The sequence below is a fragment of the Magnolia sinica genome, chromosome 18 (assembly GCF_029962835.1).
Source record: "Magnolia sinica isolate HGM2019 chromosome 18, MsV1, whole genome shotgun sequence".
Classification (NCBI taxonomy): Eukaryota; Viridiplantae; Streptophyta; class Magnoliopsida; order Magnoliales; family Magnoliaceae; genus Magnolia; species Magnolia sinica.
The window spans coordinates 23,984,748-23,998,676 of NC_080590.1; the positions used below are offsets into that span (position 1 = coordinate 23,984,748).

Below are 13,929 nucleotides of genomic sequence, written 5' to 3' on the forward strand. Positions count from 1 at the left end.
ATGTGTACCTTCGCAATGGCTGGGATTTCGGTTGGGGTGTGCGACTAACCTGAGATCAGGAGTTTACCACATCGAGTCTAACCATCCAAATTTAGGTATGGGACTGGTTTGGATAGAAGTCTCTTGTGATGGACCTCATAGCCTGCGATACTACGTACTGTCATCCCAACTTCAGACTCCAGCATGGTCATTCCATTCGCACCGCATATTGCATTACATCCGCTGCATATGGCATTTTAGGTTACTGTGTTTCTGCATTTATATGGTCTAGATACGGTTGACGCTATTCGTGAATTCATCAGGAATTGTATATTGCATTGTATCAGCGGCATCTGGTATTTGGCTTATTGTCTCCGCATTGCATAGTTGATCTACATTGCTTCATTAGTATATGATATTGTTTTTATTATGTTTCTGCGTCGCATAGCCTGGATAAGACTGATGGTATTTATGGGCCTATTAGTATATCTTCGTATTACTCTGATTTTGTATGATTTATGATCTTGCTAGTGTTTCTGATATTGTATGATTATGGGTTTTTCAGTATTTCCGCTTACTCTGATTACTCTGATATTGCTTACTTGGCATTTACTTTATGCACACACTCTCACCACCCACTAAGCTTTCTATAAGCTTATGCACGATAGATGCGTGCAGGTGATGTTAGTTGCAGCAGCAGTGAGCATGGAGCGTGCAGCAGTCTTCTGGAGCTTTGATTTATTTTATATATGTATTTCCCTTTCAGTATTGTACTTAAATGATTATATTAGTGGATATATGATGATGATGTTGCTTTTGTGATTTGGGTAATCTTGTGGTTATGCTCATTACGAGATAAATGTACGTAAAAAAAAAATCCTCCTTGTAGGATCCCAGGATCGGAATCTGGCGTATATACGCTAGGAGTCGAGAATGGGGTACTACGGAGGCGGAGAAATGGGAAAACCGAATAAGCACTCAAGTATTAAAGTGGGCCTTTGGAAGGTCATGAAGGTAGGCATTTTCTTCCCCAATCGTGTAGTCACTTGCGAGTTTTAGATTAGTGTCGTATTTAGGCTTACGTCATGTCTTGAAATGATCTCGCAAAATGGATGGACAAAGTGAATATAATACAAACATCACAAGAAATCACAGTGGGCTAGTGGGCCTTACAGACCTTGTGGTCACAGGGATTTCAAGGGCCGCAGTGTTAGTAGTGGGCGCGGCTTCCCAAGGTGGGCGGGATCCCAGACCATGTGTCCACTGTAATGCATGTGTTAATATCCTTGCCGTCATCCATTTTGAAAATTCATTTTAGGGTGTATTTTCAAAATTGAGGTAGATCAATATCTTAGGTGGACTATAATACAAGAAACAGTGGTAATATACCGTTAAAAGCTTCTCTTGGGCTACAAAAGTTTCGCATCTAGCTGATATTTGTGTGGTCTCTTCATCCAGGTCGTTGTAACCTTTCAATAGTTTGGATTGTAAATAAACATTTCTGTGGCTCCCACGACATTTTTAGTGGTGGAGATTCAATCACTACTGTTTCCTGTGGTATGATCCACCTGAGATTTGGATCTGTTTCATTTTGGGAATCATACCCTAAAATGAGATTTTAAAATGTATGGACGGTGTGGATTTAGGTCACATAGATCAAAGTAGGCCCCACGGTTAGGGATCCACCGACCTCGGTGGATCCGGGGAAACACCCATACCGCGGCCTACAAGTCAAGTCCAGTCCCGTCCCGTTGCAACCGTTCCCGTATCATATCCCGCCATTGCTGGCGCTTCTAACCGTGAAAATTTCTCAAATTCAAAATATCTTAGAAAGTGGAATTATATGATTCTTGCGTCGAGGATACCCATGGCATACTCCTCTCTAGGTCTTCAGGCAGAACTACCGGTGGTCCAATGATCTAAAGCATTGGATTTTCACGGCCCACCCTGGATGGACCATTTACAGAAAAACTCCACAGATTGGAAGATCATGGCCGTCAATCTTGAGTCTTTGTCATCTAAACAAGTACTGATGTCGTGTTTATCTTCTTGGCCCTCTATTTTTAGGACACAAAATAAAAGGATGCGATCTTCATATAAAATTTTATTTTCATAGCATGATCTATACAGAGACGGGCCCAGATGATAATTGATCTAGATCACGAAACACATGGTCCCACTGGTATAAACTGAAAACCTAATCATTTTGTAAACATCCTCAGGTCGAGTATCATATAATTCCTTCGAGTATTTGATACACTGGCAGAGCATGCGTATCCTTACACAGGCACACATACACTTCTCATGTTTAATAAATAAACTTCAATCCAAACCGTTCAAATATTAGCCCCATTTATATATTGGACAAATTTCAAAAACAAAACTTAAGGAATAAATCAAAGATTCAAATATATAAGCCAAATCAACGGTTAGAATGAGAAATAGCCAATAGAAAGATAAATGTCCTCCGTAATAAAAAGGGTTACACAATCAACTCAAAATCAGCTATAAATATCTCATATAAATGGGTCCTGACGTTTTAGATGATATTCCTGTATTCCAACTGCACAAAACCATGTGCACGAGCATCGATCATAAGGATCCACCAGAGTATTAAAACTTTTTCTGCAAGAGAAAGAGATAACTCGCTACGCTCCTCAAGAAAAATCGGGCCCACATCAAGCAGGCCATTGAATGAAAGGCCCAAGAAGGCCTATCCACCATACCAATTGCCAACTCAGCACTATCCGAATGCTACCAAACGAGTGGTAGTCCACAGCTACACTTGGGTTTACAAGGCTCGCATCCTGCGAATATCTCCCCCAACAGAAATCCCCTTTCTATCTTATAGAGAGAGAGAGAGAGAGAGAGAGAGACAACGAATTCTCACTGTAGTTGTCTTCAACGTCCGATAGCCATGGCCTCAACCTCCACTACCGTTTCTGTCTCCTCTTCATCAACCATCATCGACAGCAAAGCGCCTCGCCAGCAGGCGGCAATGCCGCAATGTGTCACGCTCCCGACGCTCCCTCCGCCGCCCGTCGCTACTCAGAACCGTCCCCAGCAAAGTCGCAGCTCTTGGAAGACGGCTGCTTACTGTAAGTGCTCTAGGCAAAGTTAATTGATTTTTACACTCTCTCTTTTGATAGATTCAACCTCTTTCTATGTGTTGTTGGATTACAAACTGTAGATGTTTTTTACTGGATTTTACTAGAGTGACAATTGATTTTGTTATTATGGATTTTACACTCCTTTTTGATAGATTTGGCCCCTTTTCTCTGCATTTTGTAGTACATTAGTACAAAGCTTGTTGCATTGGATGACCGCATGTGAATTTGACGTAAGACTCCATTAGTTGGGCCACACATGATCATTGGTTTAGATCTGACCATTAGATTATTAAAATTGAGCGATTAGTGGGCCCCACTATAGTTGTGATCATTGTAAATAGGTTTGGAGCAGGACGCTTAAACCGTGGTTCCTAAGACATGTATTTATGGGAAAGAGGGACCCAGAAGCCTACCCATCTCACTTCTCCCCTCTAAGGCTTCCACACCGTAGGTTTCTATATCCGGCTTAATAACTGTGTATAGGAACTACGGTTCAAGCGTCCCGCTCCAAACCTACTTTAAATGATCACAACTGTAGTGGGGCACACTGAATTGCTCAATTTGAATAATCCAATAGTCAGATATAAACCGATGATCATGTGTGGCCCACCTGATAGAGTCTTACATTTGAATGCATAAGGTTGATTTGCACATGTATTTGCACGTGAGTTCAATGGGAATATTAGTTGGATAGTTTTATTTTCAAACTGTCCATTCTTCTGGTACATGACGCCTAGATGGACTGTCGTATTTTTGGTGTAAAGATTTGCTGATGGTCCACTTTCAGCATACAATGTATGGGCCGCTTGATGAGTGGGCCATCCTATTTTTGTGTATCTTCCATCTTCACGATGGGGACACATTATGCACAGCTCAGATGTCTCACACGCTTGTCAGTCAATTCAGCACCTGTGGTGTGTGTAGAGAGGGTAATTAAGTGTGTGCCTGGCAAACCTTCTATTGGCATATTACTCAGGTGAAAAAATCCACAAGGCCCAGCTGCTTTTCTGCTTGGCCGAGCAAGTAGATGCCATGGCCGAAAGCTCGTGCGAGCCTCTTGTGTTAGTTTTGTACAGCTTAAAAATGGCGAGACTATTCAACCATACACATGGCATACTTGTAGTCCAATTCAGACAGTCCAAATCTCTGGCCCCACTGTGGATGGATGGAGCATAACTTAAAAATTGCACACCCTTCGAATTTGGGCCACTTACTATTTTACTCTTAGCCATCTATTTCATAGCCGTTAATTGTATGGTTAGGATTGGTTGATCCATTTGATTTTAGAGGTATGTTCGACCCACAATTTGGATGTTCTGATAGCATAACATAGTGACAGTATCTGCCTCGATTTGATTAGGCTTTCTTGACAATTTCAGGCCGTAGGATTGCCCGGAACGTCATGGCCATGGCCACTGGAGAATCACAGGTCATGGCCACAGCCACCGTAGATGCACCTACTTATTCCACCACTGAATCCACCACTGAGCTCCCAGAAATTGTGAAAACCGTACAAGAAGCAGTAAGTACTTGTTCTAGTTGTTCTTATTGTTTTGGGGCCATGTTTGTATTTTGCAATTTTAACAGTGGATCTGTTGATGGACAGTGGGACAAGCTTGAGGACAAATATGCAGTGACATCTCTGGCAGTCGCCGGGGTGGTAGCGCTTTGGGGCTCTGCTGGAATGATTTCAGTGAGGAAAATATCTCTTTTCTTTGTTGCTTTTGATTCCTTGGAATTTTGAAAGGTGTTCATTTCTTGGAAACAAAATCTCTGGGAAATAGATTTAATTTCGAGGCCATTTGGGTCAGGGAAATGAAGAGAAAATAACGCATTTCTCTCATAATAGAATGTTTCACTATATTTGGATAGCACAGATAGTAGTTGAAAATACATAGCGTTATTGTCACTTCTCTATATCTAACTTTTTAGTACAAGATACAAGCTGATCATTGTCTTATAAATATTAAATTTCAAAACATAACTCACAAAATGCAATTCATACACACTGAAAAAGTCGGAAACTGTTTTAGCTTTGTGACATTTCAAAATATGACCATTTAAGGGAAAGAAAATCTCAACATTTTCTCAAAAATACTAAGACCTCATAAGTGCAGAATTCATTTCCAACCATTTCCTAGCACCCAAACATTAGTCTAAGCCTTTATTCATTGCTTTTGCTTCCCTTATATTCCTAGCAGCCAAAGGAACCTCATTTCAGACTAGCATCAGTTCCCAAACCAAGCATTCCATTTCTTTCTTTTTTACCATAATTTCTTTCTTGTTTACCATAATTCCTGAAAGATGATATTATCTTTTGATGCAGGCAATTGACAGGCTTCCTTTAGTCCCCGGTGTTCTTGAAGTTGTAGGAATCGGTTATTCAGGGGTAAGTTTGTATTTGTTGTTTCTTTTCTCCCTCATCAGATATAGGTGGCTTGATGAAGAATCGTGTGATGATCGTCGAGCCTTAAGTTTGGGCATGTGGGGCCCATGGCTCCAGGACCCACACTGTTCTAACGGATGGTGTTCACCAAAGATTGCCATGATTGAACTATCCTAACCTTTCTCCCTGCAGCTTGTAGATTTGTGGTTAAGAAGGGAAACAGTAATGGCCCATATTCAATGGGCAAACCAAAGATTGGGCCTATTGGAGCTTCCAATCTGGGAGATTTTGTATCAGGATTTATCCACATTGGAAGCCATCAGATCAATGGTCTAGAATCTCTAGACATATAAGGGTTGTAAGTGGGCTGGGCCGTATCGGGGCAAAGTGGTCCTCGCCCAGGCCATGAGCTATGAACCGGTGCCCAAGCTCAACTGACGATCTAGCAAAGCAAGTAGGCTGAACAGGATTCATGTAGCGGACCCCATTTAGTTGCAACAAGTCTTTAATGATGAATTAAAGGACAATCAGTTAGTTTGGAAAATATAAGCACCATTTGTTTTCCAGCACTTGTTGTTGACTGTACCATTACATGTAATTCTTTCGTTTTGTCTTTGCAGTGGTTTGCATATAAAAATCTGGTGTTCAAACCAGACAGGTAAGCATCAGTTAATTTGCATATATAATTGTTGAAGACATTTGAATTTTTATTCCAATGTCTTGGAAAACTTACATTGAAGGTGTGTTTGGATGCACTATTGAATTGAATTGCAATTTACATATCCAACAAAGTTGCAAATCAAATTTTAATCTCCTTCATGGGCATTTGTACGCCTTCAAATTGAGATTAAATTACTTCCAGTTGGAGTTGAAAGAACTGCAAGTGCATTTTGCAGGCTACATCTTCATTATGAATGCTAGGAAGCATCATTGGTTTTGGTCATCTCCTCTTGATTTAGATGGAATGCCCACAATTCCATTCTTTGTGCATCCAAACACAACCTTAGGCATATTAAGAAGATTTTAGTAAAAGAGAAGCCCTATGTTAGGCTGCATTTCATTGCACAAAATATCATGATATTGCATAATCGATTAGCCTAATTTGGTGCAAAATATCATGAAATTTCATAATATTTGGTGCAACCAAGTGCAACCTTAGAAAGGAACTTCAAATGAAAATTTCCTTGGACAAATAAATTTTTCCTTCGACGTTTTGCATTGCAATGTTAAATCAATGGCATTTTTCTGCAAATTCCACAGCAATAATTGTGTAAAGATGTTTGAGCATTTTATTCACGAGTCAACCACAATAGAAATTACTTTCACCAATCTATTTGTTACCGTCAATACCGGCTCGTAGCACCCTGTGTTGGGCCATTTCGAGCCAACTTCAGTGTATTATTCTGTGGGAAAGCTGTCTGTATTAGGTGATATAGATCCATTTCGGGCGAAACTTTAACCCTTGATCTAATATTGCCATTCAGGCTATTAGATTTGGGGATAGACTTCAATGTCTATTTGCATCATGAGATACGTAGCATATGTGGATCGGAAGAGTCAAAACTTGGAATTCGACCCTTACAACTATTTTTCTTGTAACCATTCATTTGATGGTCATAATAATATTGGTGGAGGTACTAAGAAAAGACTTGATAACTTATGATCTAATTAAAGTTATGGCTCTTGATAGAGTGAAATGGCATAACATGATCCCTATAGCCGACCTCAATTAGTTGGGCTAAGGCCTACATGATGGTGATAATTATGATTAGGAACCATCCATTTGATGACCCTCCATGGGAATGGTTAGGATCGTCCAATGAGCATGAAGTCCGATGGGACCATGCTTTGCTTCATCTAAGATGGGACCCACATTTTAGAAATTTAGATTCGAGCATCCGATCAGTGTAATTTTTGTGTCATGCATCCATGATGTAGAACGTGTCACAAATACATTCCTAGCATGGTTGGGCCAAAAGAAGGTGGACCGTAAATTAACCATAACTTTTGATCCGGGTATCGTTATGGGATGCACAACCTATCAATCTTTAGTGAAACAGGCCATCCGAGGTGAGCTGACCCACAAAAATGGGTCGCATATGTTCGTTTTGTCAGAAAACACGTGCTTTCATCTGAAAATTGAATTTTTAGGAAAGAATTACTATTTTTAGTAATTCAAAAATTTTAATATTTTCTTATTTTTAGAGTTTTAGATTTTTCTTCTTTTTTAGAAACAACTTGTAATCATGTTAGGACTCTTCTAGCAAAAGCTTATTTTGAATTTTATTTTTTAGAAATTAGGCTTTGTAAGAGTTTTAAGAGAATTAGGATTTTTATTAGAGTTAGAAATTTACTATTTTTGGTAATTACGAATTTTAGTTTTTTTTTTCTATATTAATAATGTAACAAGCACATACAGATTGGTCAATTATCAATAAAATTATTTTGAATATTTTAAAATTATTTCTATTTTCTTTTCCTCGTGGATTCGAAGTTTCTCTATGAGGAGTCCAGAGAAGTTTCGTGGATTCGGAACAATTATCCCCCTGAAGACGGTGCTCGACCTCACGTCCTTCCCTGCATCAATTTGGTATTAGAGCAAGGCTTTTCCTCGGATTTATGTCTTCTAACGACGGGTCGGACAACAATCCCATGGACGGTGCTCCATGGAATCATCTTTTAACCGCGATGGCTTTCGAAGCGGCGCAACGAGAGAATCCACAGGTCATGCAAAGGCTGCAGACTACCATTGATCGCATGACGGATCACATAACAGAGACCCTAGGGCAGCTCCGTATTCTTGACGGCGATCCGCCACCAACAATTACTGGAACTCGTAATCGGCCTGATCATAGGATGGTACACGCGGTGAACCAAAGGGTCATCCCTAAGGAAGGGAAATCGAGCGACGAAGAGGTCGATAACATGATCCCCCAACATCCCAGGCAAGGCGATGTTCAAGTAGGTCGGTCAGATCAAGAGTTCAGGATGAAGGTCGATATCCCTAGTTTTAATTGCCAACTTTACATTGAAGATTTCCTCGATTGGCTTTTTGAAGTTGAGTGATTCTTCGACTATATAGAGATCCGTAAAACGAAAAAGGTCAAACTTGTGGCCTACAAGTTGAAGGGCAGAGCTTCAGCTTGGTGGAAACAACTTCAACTCAAGCGGACGAGACAAATGAATGCGCCAATCCACACGTGGTCGCAGATGAAGAAGTTATTGCACATGTGATTCCTCCCTAGCAATTACGATCAAGTATTATTCCAACAAAACTAAAATTATTGGCATGATAGCCGATTAGTAAGGGGTTATACAGAGAAATCTCATTAGTTGACAGCGAGAGATGACCATATCAAAACGGAGTCGTGACAAGCCACGAGATTCATCAGTGGCGAACATGTGATCCCCATGGGAACAGAGAACCAACCCAAAACATCTAAAGTGGAGGGATGGTCTTTCATAACCGGACGGGATTTCGTCAAATAATCTGTGGAGACGGGCGATATATGTATATTAGTTCAGAAAGAAAAATATTTGGAACTTATGAACATTCCAGAGGATTTAAAACTAGTGTTGCAGGAGTTCAAGGCGATTGTGCTCGATGAACTCTCTAATAAATTACCTCCCATATGAGATATACAAAACCACATTAATCATGTCTCATATGCAAGTTTGCCTAATTGCCGACATTATCAGAAAGAATATAAGATCTTGAAGGCAGAAGCGAAGGAACTGATCGATACTAATCAAGCCAAGGAGAGCATGAGTATATGTATTATGTCAGGTCAAGAGCCTAATGCTAAGTACAAAAGAAGGGCTAATAAACATTGACGTCAGAAGTTATCTGAGAATCATGAGCCAAGTCCCTTGACTAACTCGAGGACACGTTTTTTTCAAGTGGAGGGGTGTGATGTAGAATGTGTCACGAATACATTCCTAGCATGGTTGGACCAAAAGAAGGTGGACCATAAATTGGACATAACTTTTGATTCGAGTATCGTTATGGGACACAAAGCCTATCAATCTTTAATGAAACGGGCCATCCGAGGTGAACCGACCCACAAAGTGGGTTACAACTATCCGTTTTGTCAGAAAACACACGCTTTCAGCTAAAAAACGAATTTTTAGGAAAGGATTACTATTTTTAGTAATTCCGAATTTTTAATATTTTCTTATTTTTAGAGTTTTAGATTTTTCTTCTTTTTTAAAAACAATTTGTAATCATGTTAGGACTCTCTTAGCAAAAGTTTATTTGGAATTTTATTTTTTAGAAATTAGGCTTTAGGAGAGTTTTAGTATAATTGGAATTTTTATTAGAGTTAGAAATTTACTATTTTTGGTAATTACGAATTTTAGTTTTTTTTTTTTTCTATATTAATGATACAACGGACACATACAAATTAGTCAATTATTAATAAAATTATTTCAAAATTTTTAGAATTATTTCTATTTCTTTTCCTCGTGAATTCGAGGTTTCTATGTGAGGAGTCCAGACAAGTTCCATGGATTCGGAACAGTTATCCCCCCGAGGAAGACAGTGCTCGACCTCACTGCCTTCCCTGCGTCAATCCATCTACAATGTAACCATTCAAATGTACCATTTTATTGAGATATGGCAACCATCCTCACCTACTAACAAAAACACCCAAATGGACATTTTCTTACATTTTAATGTAGCAGGTCAATACAACATGTCCAGTGCACAATTTTCATCTGAAAATAATAATAATAATAATAATAAATAATAAATACCAGCTACCGTTGAAACTCTTATCTAATTAGTCTCCTATTGTAACTAACATGCAAATGGTGGATGAAATGTCAGGGAAGCTTTGCTAAAGAAAGTCAAAGACACCTACAATGACATACTCGGGAGCAGCTAATCAACCATCTAAATACACTTACCAGATGCAGCTGTTCCTATGAGTTGGGACTCTTATATATCAGGTTATGGAGCAGCTCTTTTGAACGGAGACTAGAAGAAAATGTAATTTTTCTGTTCTATGTATTTCACATAAGTTTCTAACCTTAAGCTAAAAATGCAAGCCCATGTGGTCCTTTATCTTCAAATTACATGTATCCTAAAATATATACTTTTTTACTATGTTATTAGACCAAAACTTAATTAGATGTGATAATGAAAAACAAAAAAACAAAAAAACAAAAAAAACAAATGCTTGTTACGAGAGGCGTGGACAGTCCGATCAATCAATCTAGATAGTTCACTAGGGATTGTTTGGATGCTTGTAAAATTTTTAGCTACAAATAATTTACAGAAATAAAGATTTTCATAAGTATATGGTTTATCTTTCATATTTGGCTTTAAATGGTAAAGTGTTTGGTTAATTTGTGAAGTTTTTGCCATGTAGAAAGTAGGATATTCATACCACGGAGAATTAGTAGTAAATCTTGTTGAAATCCTCAAATCGCATAAAAGGACTTTTAATCTTTTGGGGTCTTACGAATGCCGCATTGGGCGCACATGGTGCATGGATTGGATTTCCTACACCCCTCACGGTGGCCCCACACAATCTAAAAGGTTTTTAATGGTTGGCGTGCCATCCCAACTGTTTCCTGTCATGTGGCCCACTTGATCAATTAATCATTCTATTTTTTGGGGTCTTAGGAGAGTATTAAGCGATGCACATGATAGAAGGATTGGATGTATGATATACATCAAGATGGGCCCCGCAGACATTGTATTTTATCAACCATTGTGTTATGTTATGTATAGTGTATTTGCGGATGTAATTCCTCTACTTCTAATTTGAAGCATAGAGAAGGAAAGAAAGAAAGATTTTTCTTTTCTTTTCTTTTGAAAAAAGGCATATACCCCTAAACACTTTAGGCCTAAATTCTCACATGAAAACACTTCTTGTAGACTGTTGACAGCTAAAGGATTTTACAGGCATCCAAATGAAAAGCCCGAACTATATGAGAAGCCATGTAAAAGTAGCAAAATTATATGATTCAACTCATCTGATCCATGTATTGTCAGCTAGATGGTCGAGATTGTTCATGGAAGAGAGGCCCAATAAACAATTTGAATTTACCTTTTGGAGGTTTTTGGATGGTTGTCCATTATTTTATGTGACAAGTCTTAGAATGTATGGCATCCAACCTGTAAATTACTCGAGCCCTATCATGATGATGAGATTTGCTAAAAATAAGACTCAAACAATCATTAGGTGGCCCATAAACATATAAAACAATAGACAGACCTCCAAATTCACATGGTGGCCCACATGATATTTGGATCGGCATAAGTTTTTATTTTGCCATGATGCTATTATATTTTCCATTTATGTTTAGATGGACCTGGCCAGGGCCAGCCAAATTCAAATTTTTGAGTAGGCCTGGCCTGTAGGTCCGATCGCATAACATCAAAATCCAGGCTAGTGATGACCTTGGGCTGGCTTTTGACATCCCAATGTATAAAGTAGTTGATAAATACTTCTAAGTGGGCCATCTTGCCATGCTACCAGGCCCAGCCTATCACGATCCAGGTTCCTAAATTTAGCAACAGTGTCTATAGAAGCTGGTCTGAGGACGAATCTTGCCTTGGACTGGGCGTAAATGGAATTTATGGGCCCATTAGATGAGGCCAGGTTAAAGCAACTGGGCCGGAGTTGGGCCTTTTCAACATGTTAAAACGCCTAGAAGGTGTAAATAGCCCTCACATTTCCATCTGAGTGCATGGACATGAAGTATGAATCCTCATGCACTACTGTAGTCGGAAAGTTTTCCAAGTGAGACAACGCTGCACGTGCGGTAGTTTATCTGGCTCATAAATGGCCGGGAAGATGGGGAAATGAATTGGGTGGTGACCGGCTTGGCTACATTGATGTATGGGTTTTATATCCATGCCGTCCATCTGTTTTTCCATCTCATTATAGGGCATGAGCCCAAAAATAAAGCAGATCAGAAGGTCAAGTGGACCACATGACAAGAAATGCTGGGATAATGATACCTACAGTTGAAACCTTCCTAGGCCCCACTGTAATGTTTATTTTCCATCCTACCTTTTGATAAGGTCACACAAATATGGATGAATGGAAACATAAATATTAGCTTGATCGAAAACATTGATGGCCCTAAGAAGTTTTTAATGGTAAGTATTCAATCACCATTCTTTCCTGTGGTGTAGTCCACTTGAGCTTTTTACCTGCTTTATTTTTGGGCTCATGCCCGAAAACAAGCTGACAAAATAGATGGACAGTGTGGATAGAACACATACATCACGGTGGGCCCAACACGGACTAGGTGTTGTTGGGGTCACCACCAATCTGCTTTCGGAGGTTTCTACAAGGCCGGGAAACACCCACTTGGGTGGGGCCGTGACCATGGGGCTCACCTTGATGCATATTGATATAATTTATATCCATGCCATCAATTCATTTTGCAGCTCATTTAAGGTAGAAGCCCAAAAATAAGCATATCCAAAGCTCAAGTGGACCACACTACAAGAAACAGTGGGGGTAGTGACACCCACAGCTGAAACCTTCTTAAGGCCTACCATAGTATAGATTTCCCATCCAACCAGTTGATTAGGTCACGCAGACCTGGTCACAATTTGTGGTCTCCAAGGAGCTTTAAATGGTGTGGTTTGCTTGAGTTTTTGATATGCTTCATTTTTGTGTTCATCCCTTAGTTATGCTGGCAAAATAGATGAATGGTGTGGATAAAACATATATATCATGGTGGCCCCACAGCACCAAACACCACCCATGGTGTTTGGGTCACCACGAAACACCCACTTTTGGTGAGTTTGTGATCACGTGATCCACCTTGATGTATGTGTTTTATATCCACACCGTCTATCCTTTTACCAACTCATTTTAGGACATGAGCCCAAAAGTGAAGTAAATCTTAAATTCAAATGGGCCACACCACAGTAAACATGAGAGCTAATAACACTCGCAGTTGAGACCTTCCGACAGCCAACCGTGATGTTTATTTATTATCTAACCCGTTGACAAAGTCACACGGCCTGAACAAAGGAAAACACAAATACCAGCTTGATCTATATTTTTGTGGCCCTAAGAAGTTTTTAGTGGTAGTCACTCAGCCACCGCTAATTGTCGTCTGCTTGAGCTTTTAATCGACTTCATTTTTTCTCTAATGCGTTAAAATGAGTTGGCAAAATGATGGATCATACATATTAGGGTGAGTCCCACTATGCAAACACCACCTAGCTGGGTGGCCACTCAATCCACTCCTGCAAGATGGAGGATTTTGGTCCCCTATTGTGACGTGTTCGTGATAAGAGCTCGTATGGACTAAATTTTTGGATAATGAAAATGTTCCTCATTCACATATGTATCTCATGGAGTTGAGCAGAATCAGACCCAATTCGATAGATCCGATCCGAATTAAAGGTCAGGATTGGGTCGGATCGAGTAGGCCCACTTAAATCTAACCGTATATCGAGTCGAGTTCAGATTAATGGCC

At 39.7% G+C, this 13,929-nt stretch overlaps 1 protein-coding gene across 1 annotated transcript; it reads left to right on the forward strand.

The window, feature by feature from the left end:
• Positions 1-2,805: 2,805 nt before the first annotated feature.
• LOC131232965 (protein CURVATURE THYLAKOID 1B, chloroplastic-like) lies at positions 2,806-10,791 on the forward strand. The gene is made up of 6 exons (XM_058229506.1): positions 2,806-3,077; positions 4,469-4,611; positions 4,696-4,782; positions 5,416-5,478; positions 6,096-6,133; positions 10,304-10,791. The coding sequence occupies exons 1-6, from the start codon at positions 2,897-2,899 to the stop codon at positions 10,359-10,361; spliced, it is 570 nt and encodes a 189-aa protein (XP_058085489.1). The 5' UTR covers positions 2,806-2,896; the 3' UTR covers positions 10,362-10,791.
• Positions 10,792-13,929: the final 3,138 nt, after the last annotated feature.

Coding starts and splice junctions, on each gene's coding strand:
- LOC131232965 (XM_058229506.1), top strand. CDS start 2,897: ATGGCCTCAACCTCCACTACCGTTTCTGTCTCCTCTTCATCAACCATC. Junction 4,612..4,695: donor TGAAAACCGTACAAGAAGCA/GTAAGTACTTGT, acceptor GTTGATGGACAG/TGGGACAAGCTTGAGGACAA. Junction 5,479..6,095: donor TAGGAATCGGTTATTCAGGG/GTAAGTTTGTAT, acceptor TTGTCTTTGCAG/TGGTTTGCATATAAAAATCT.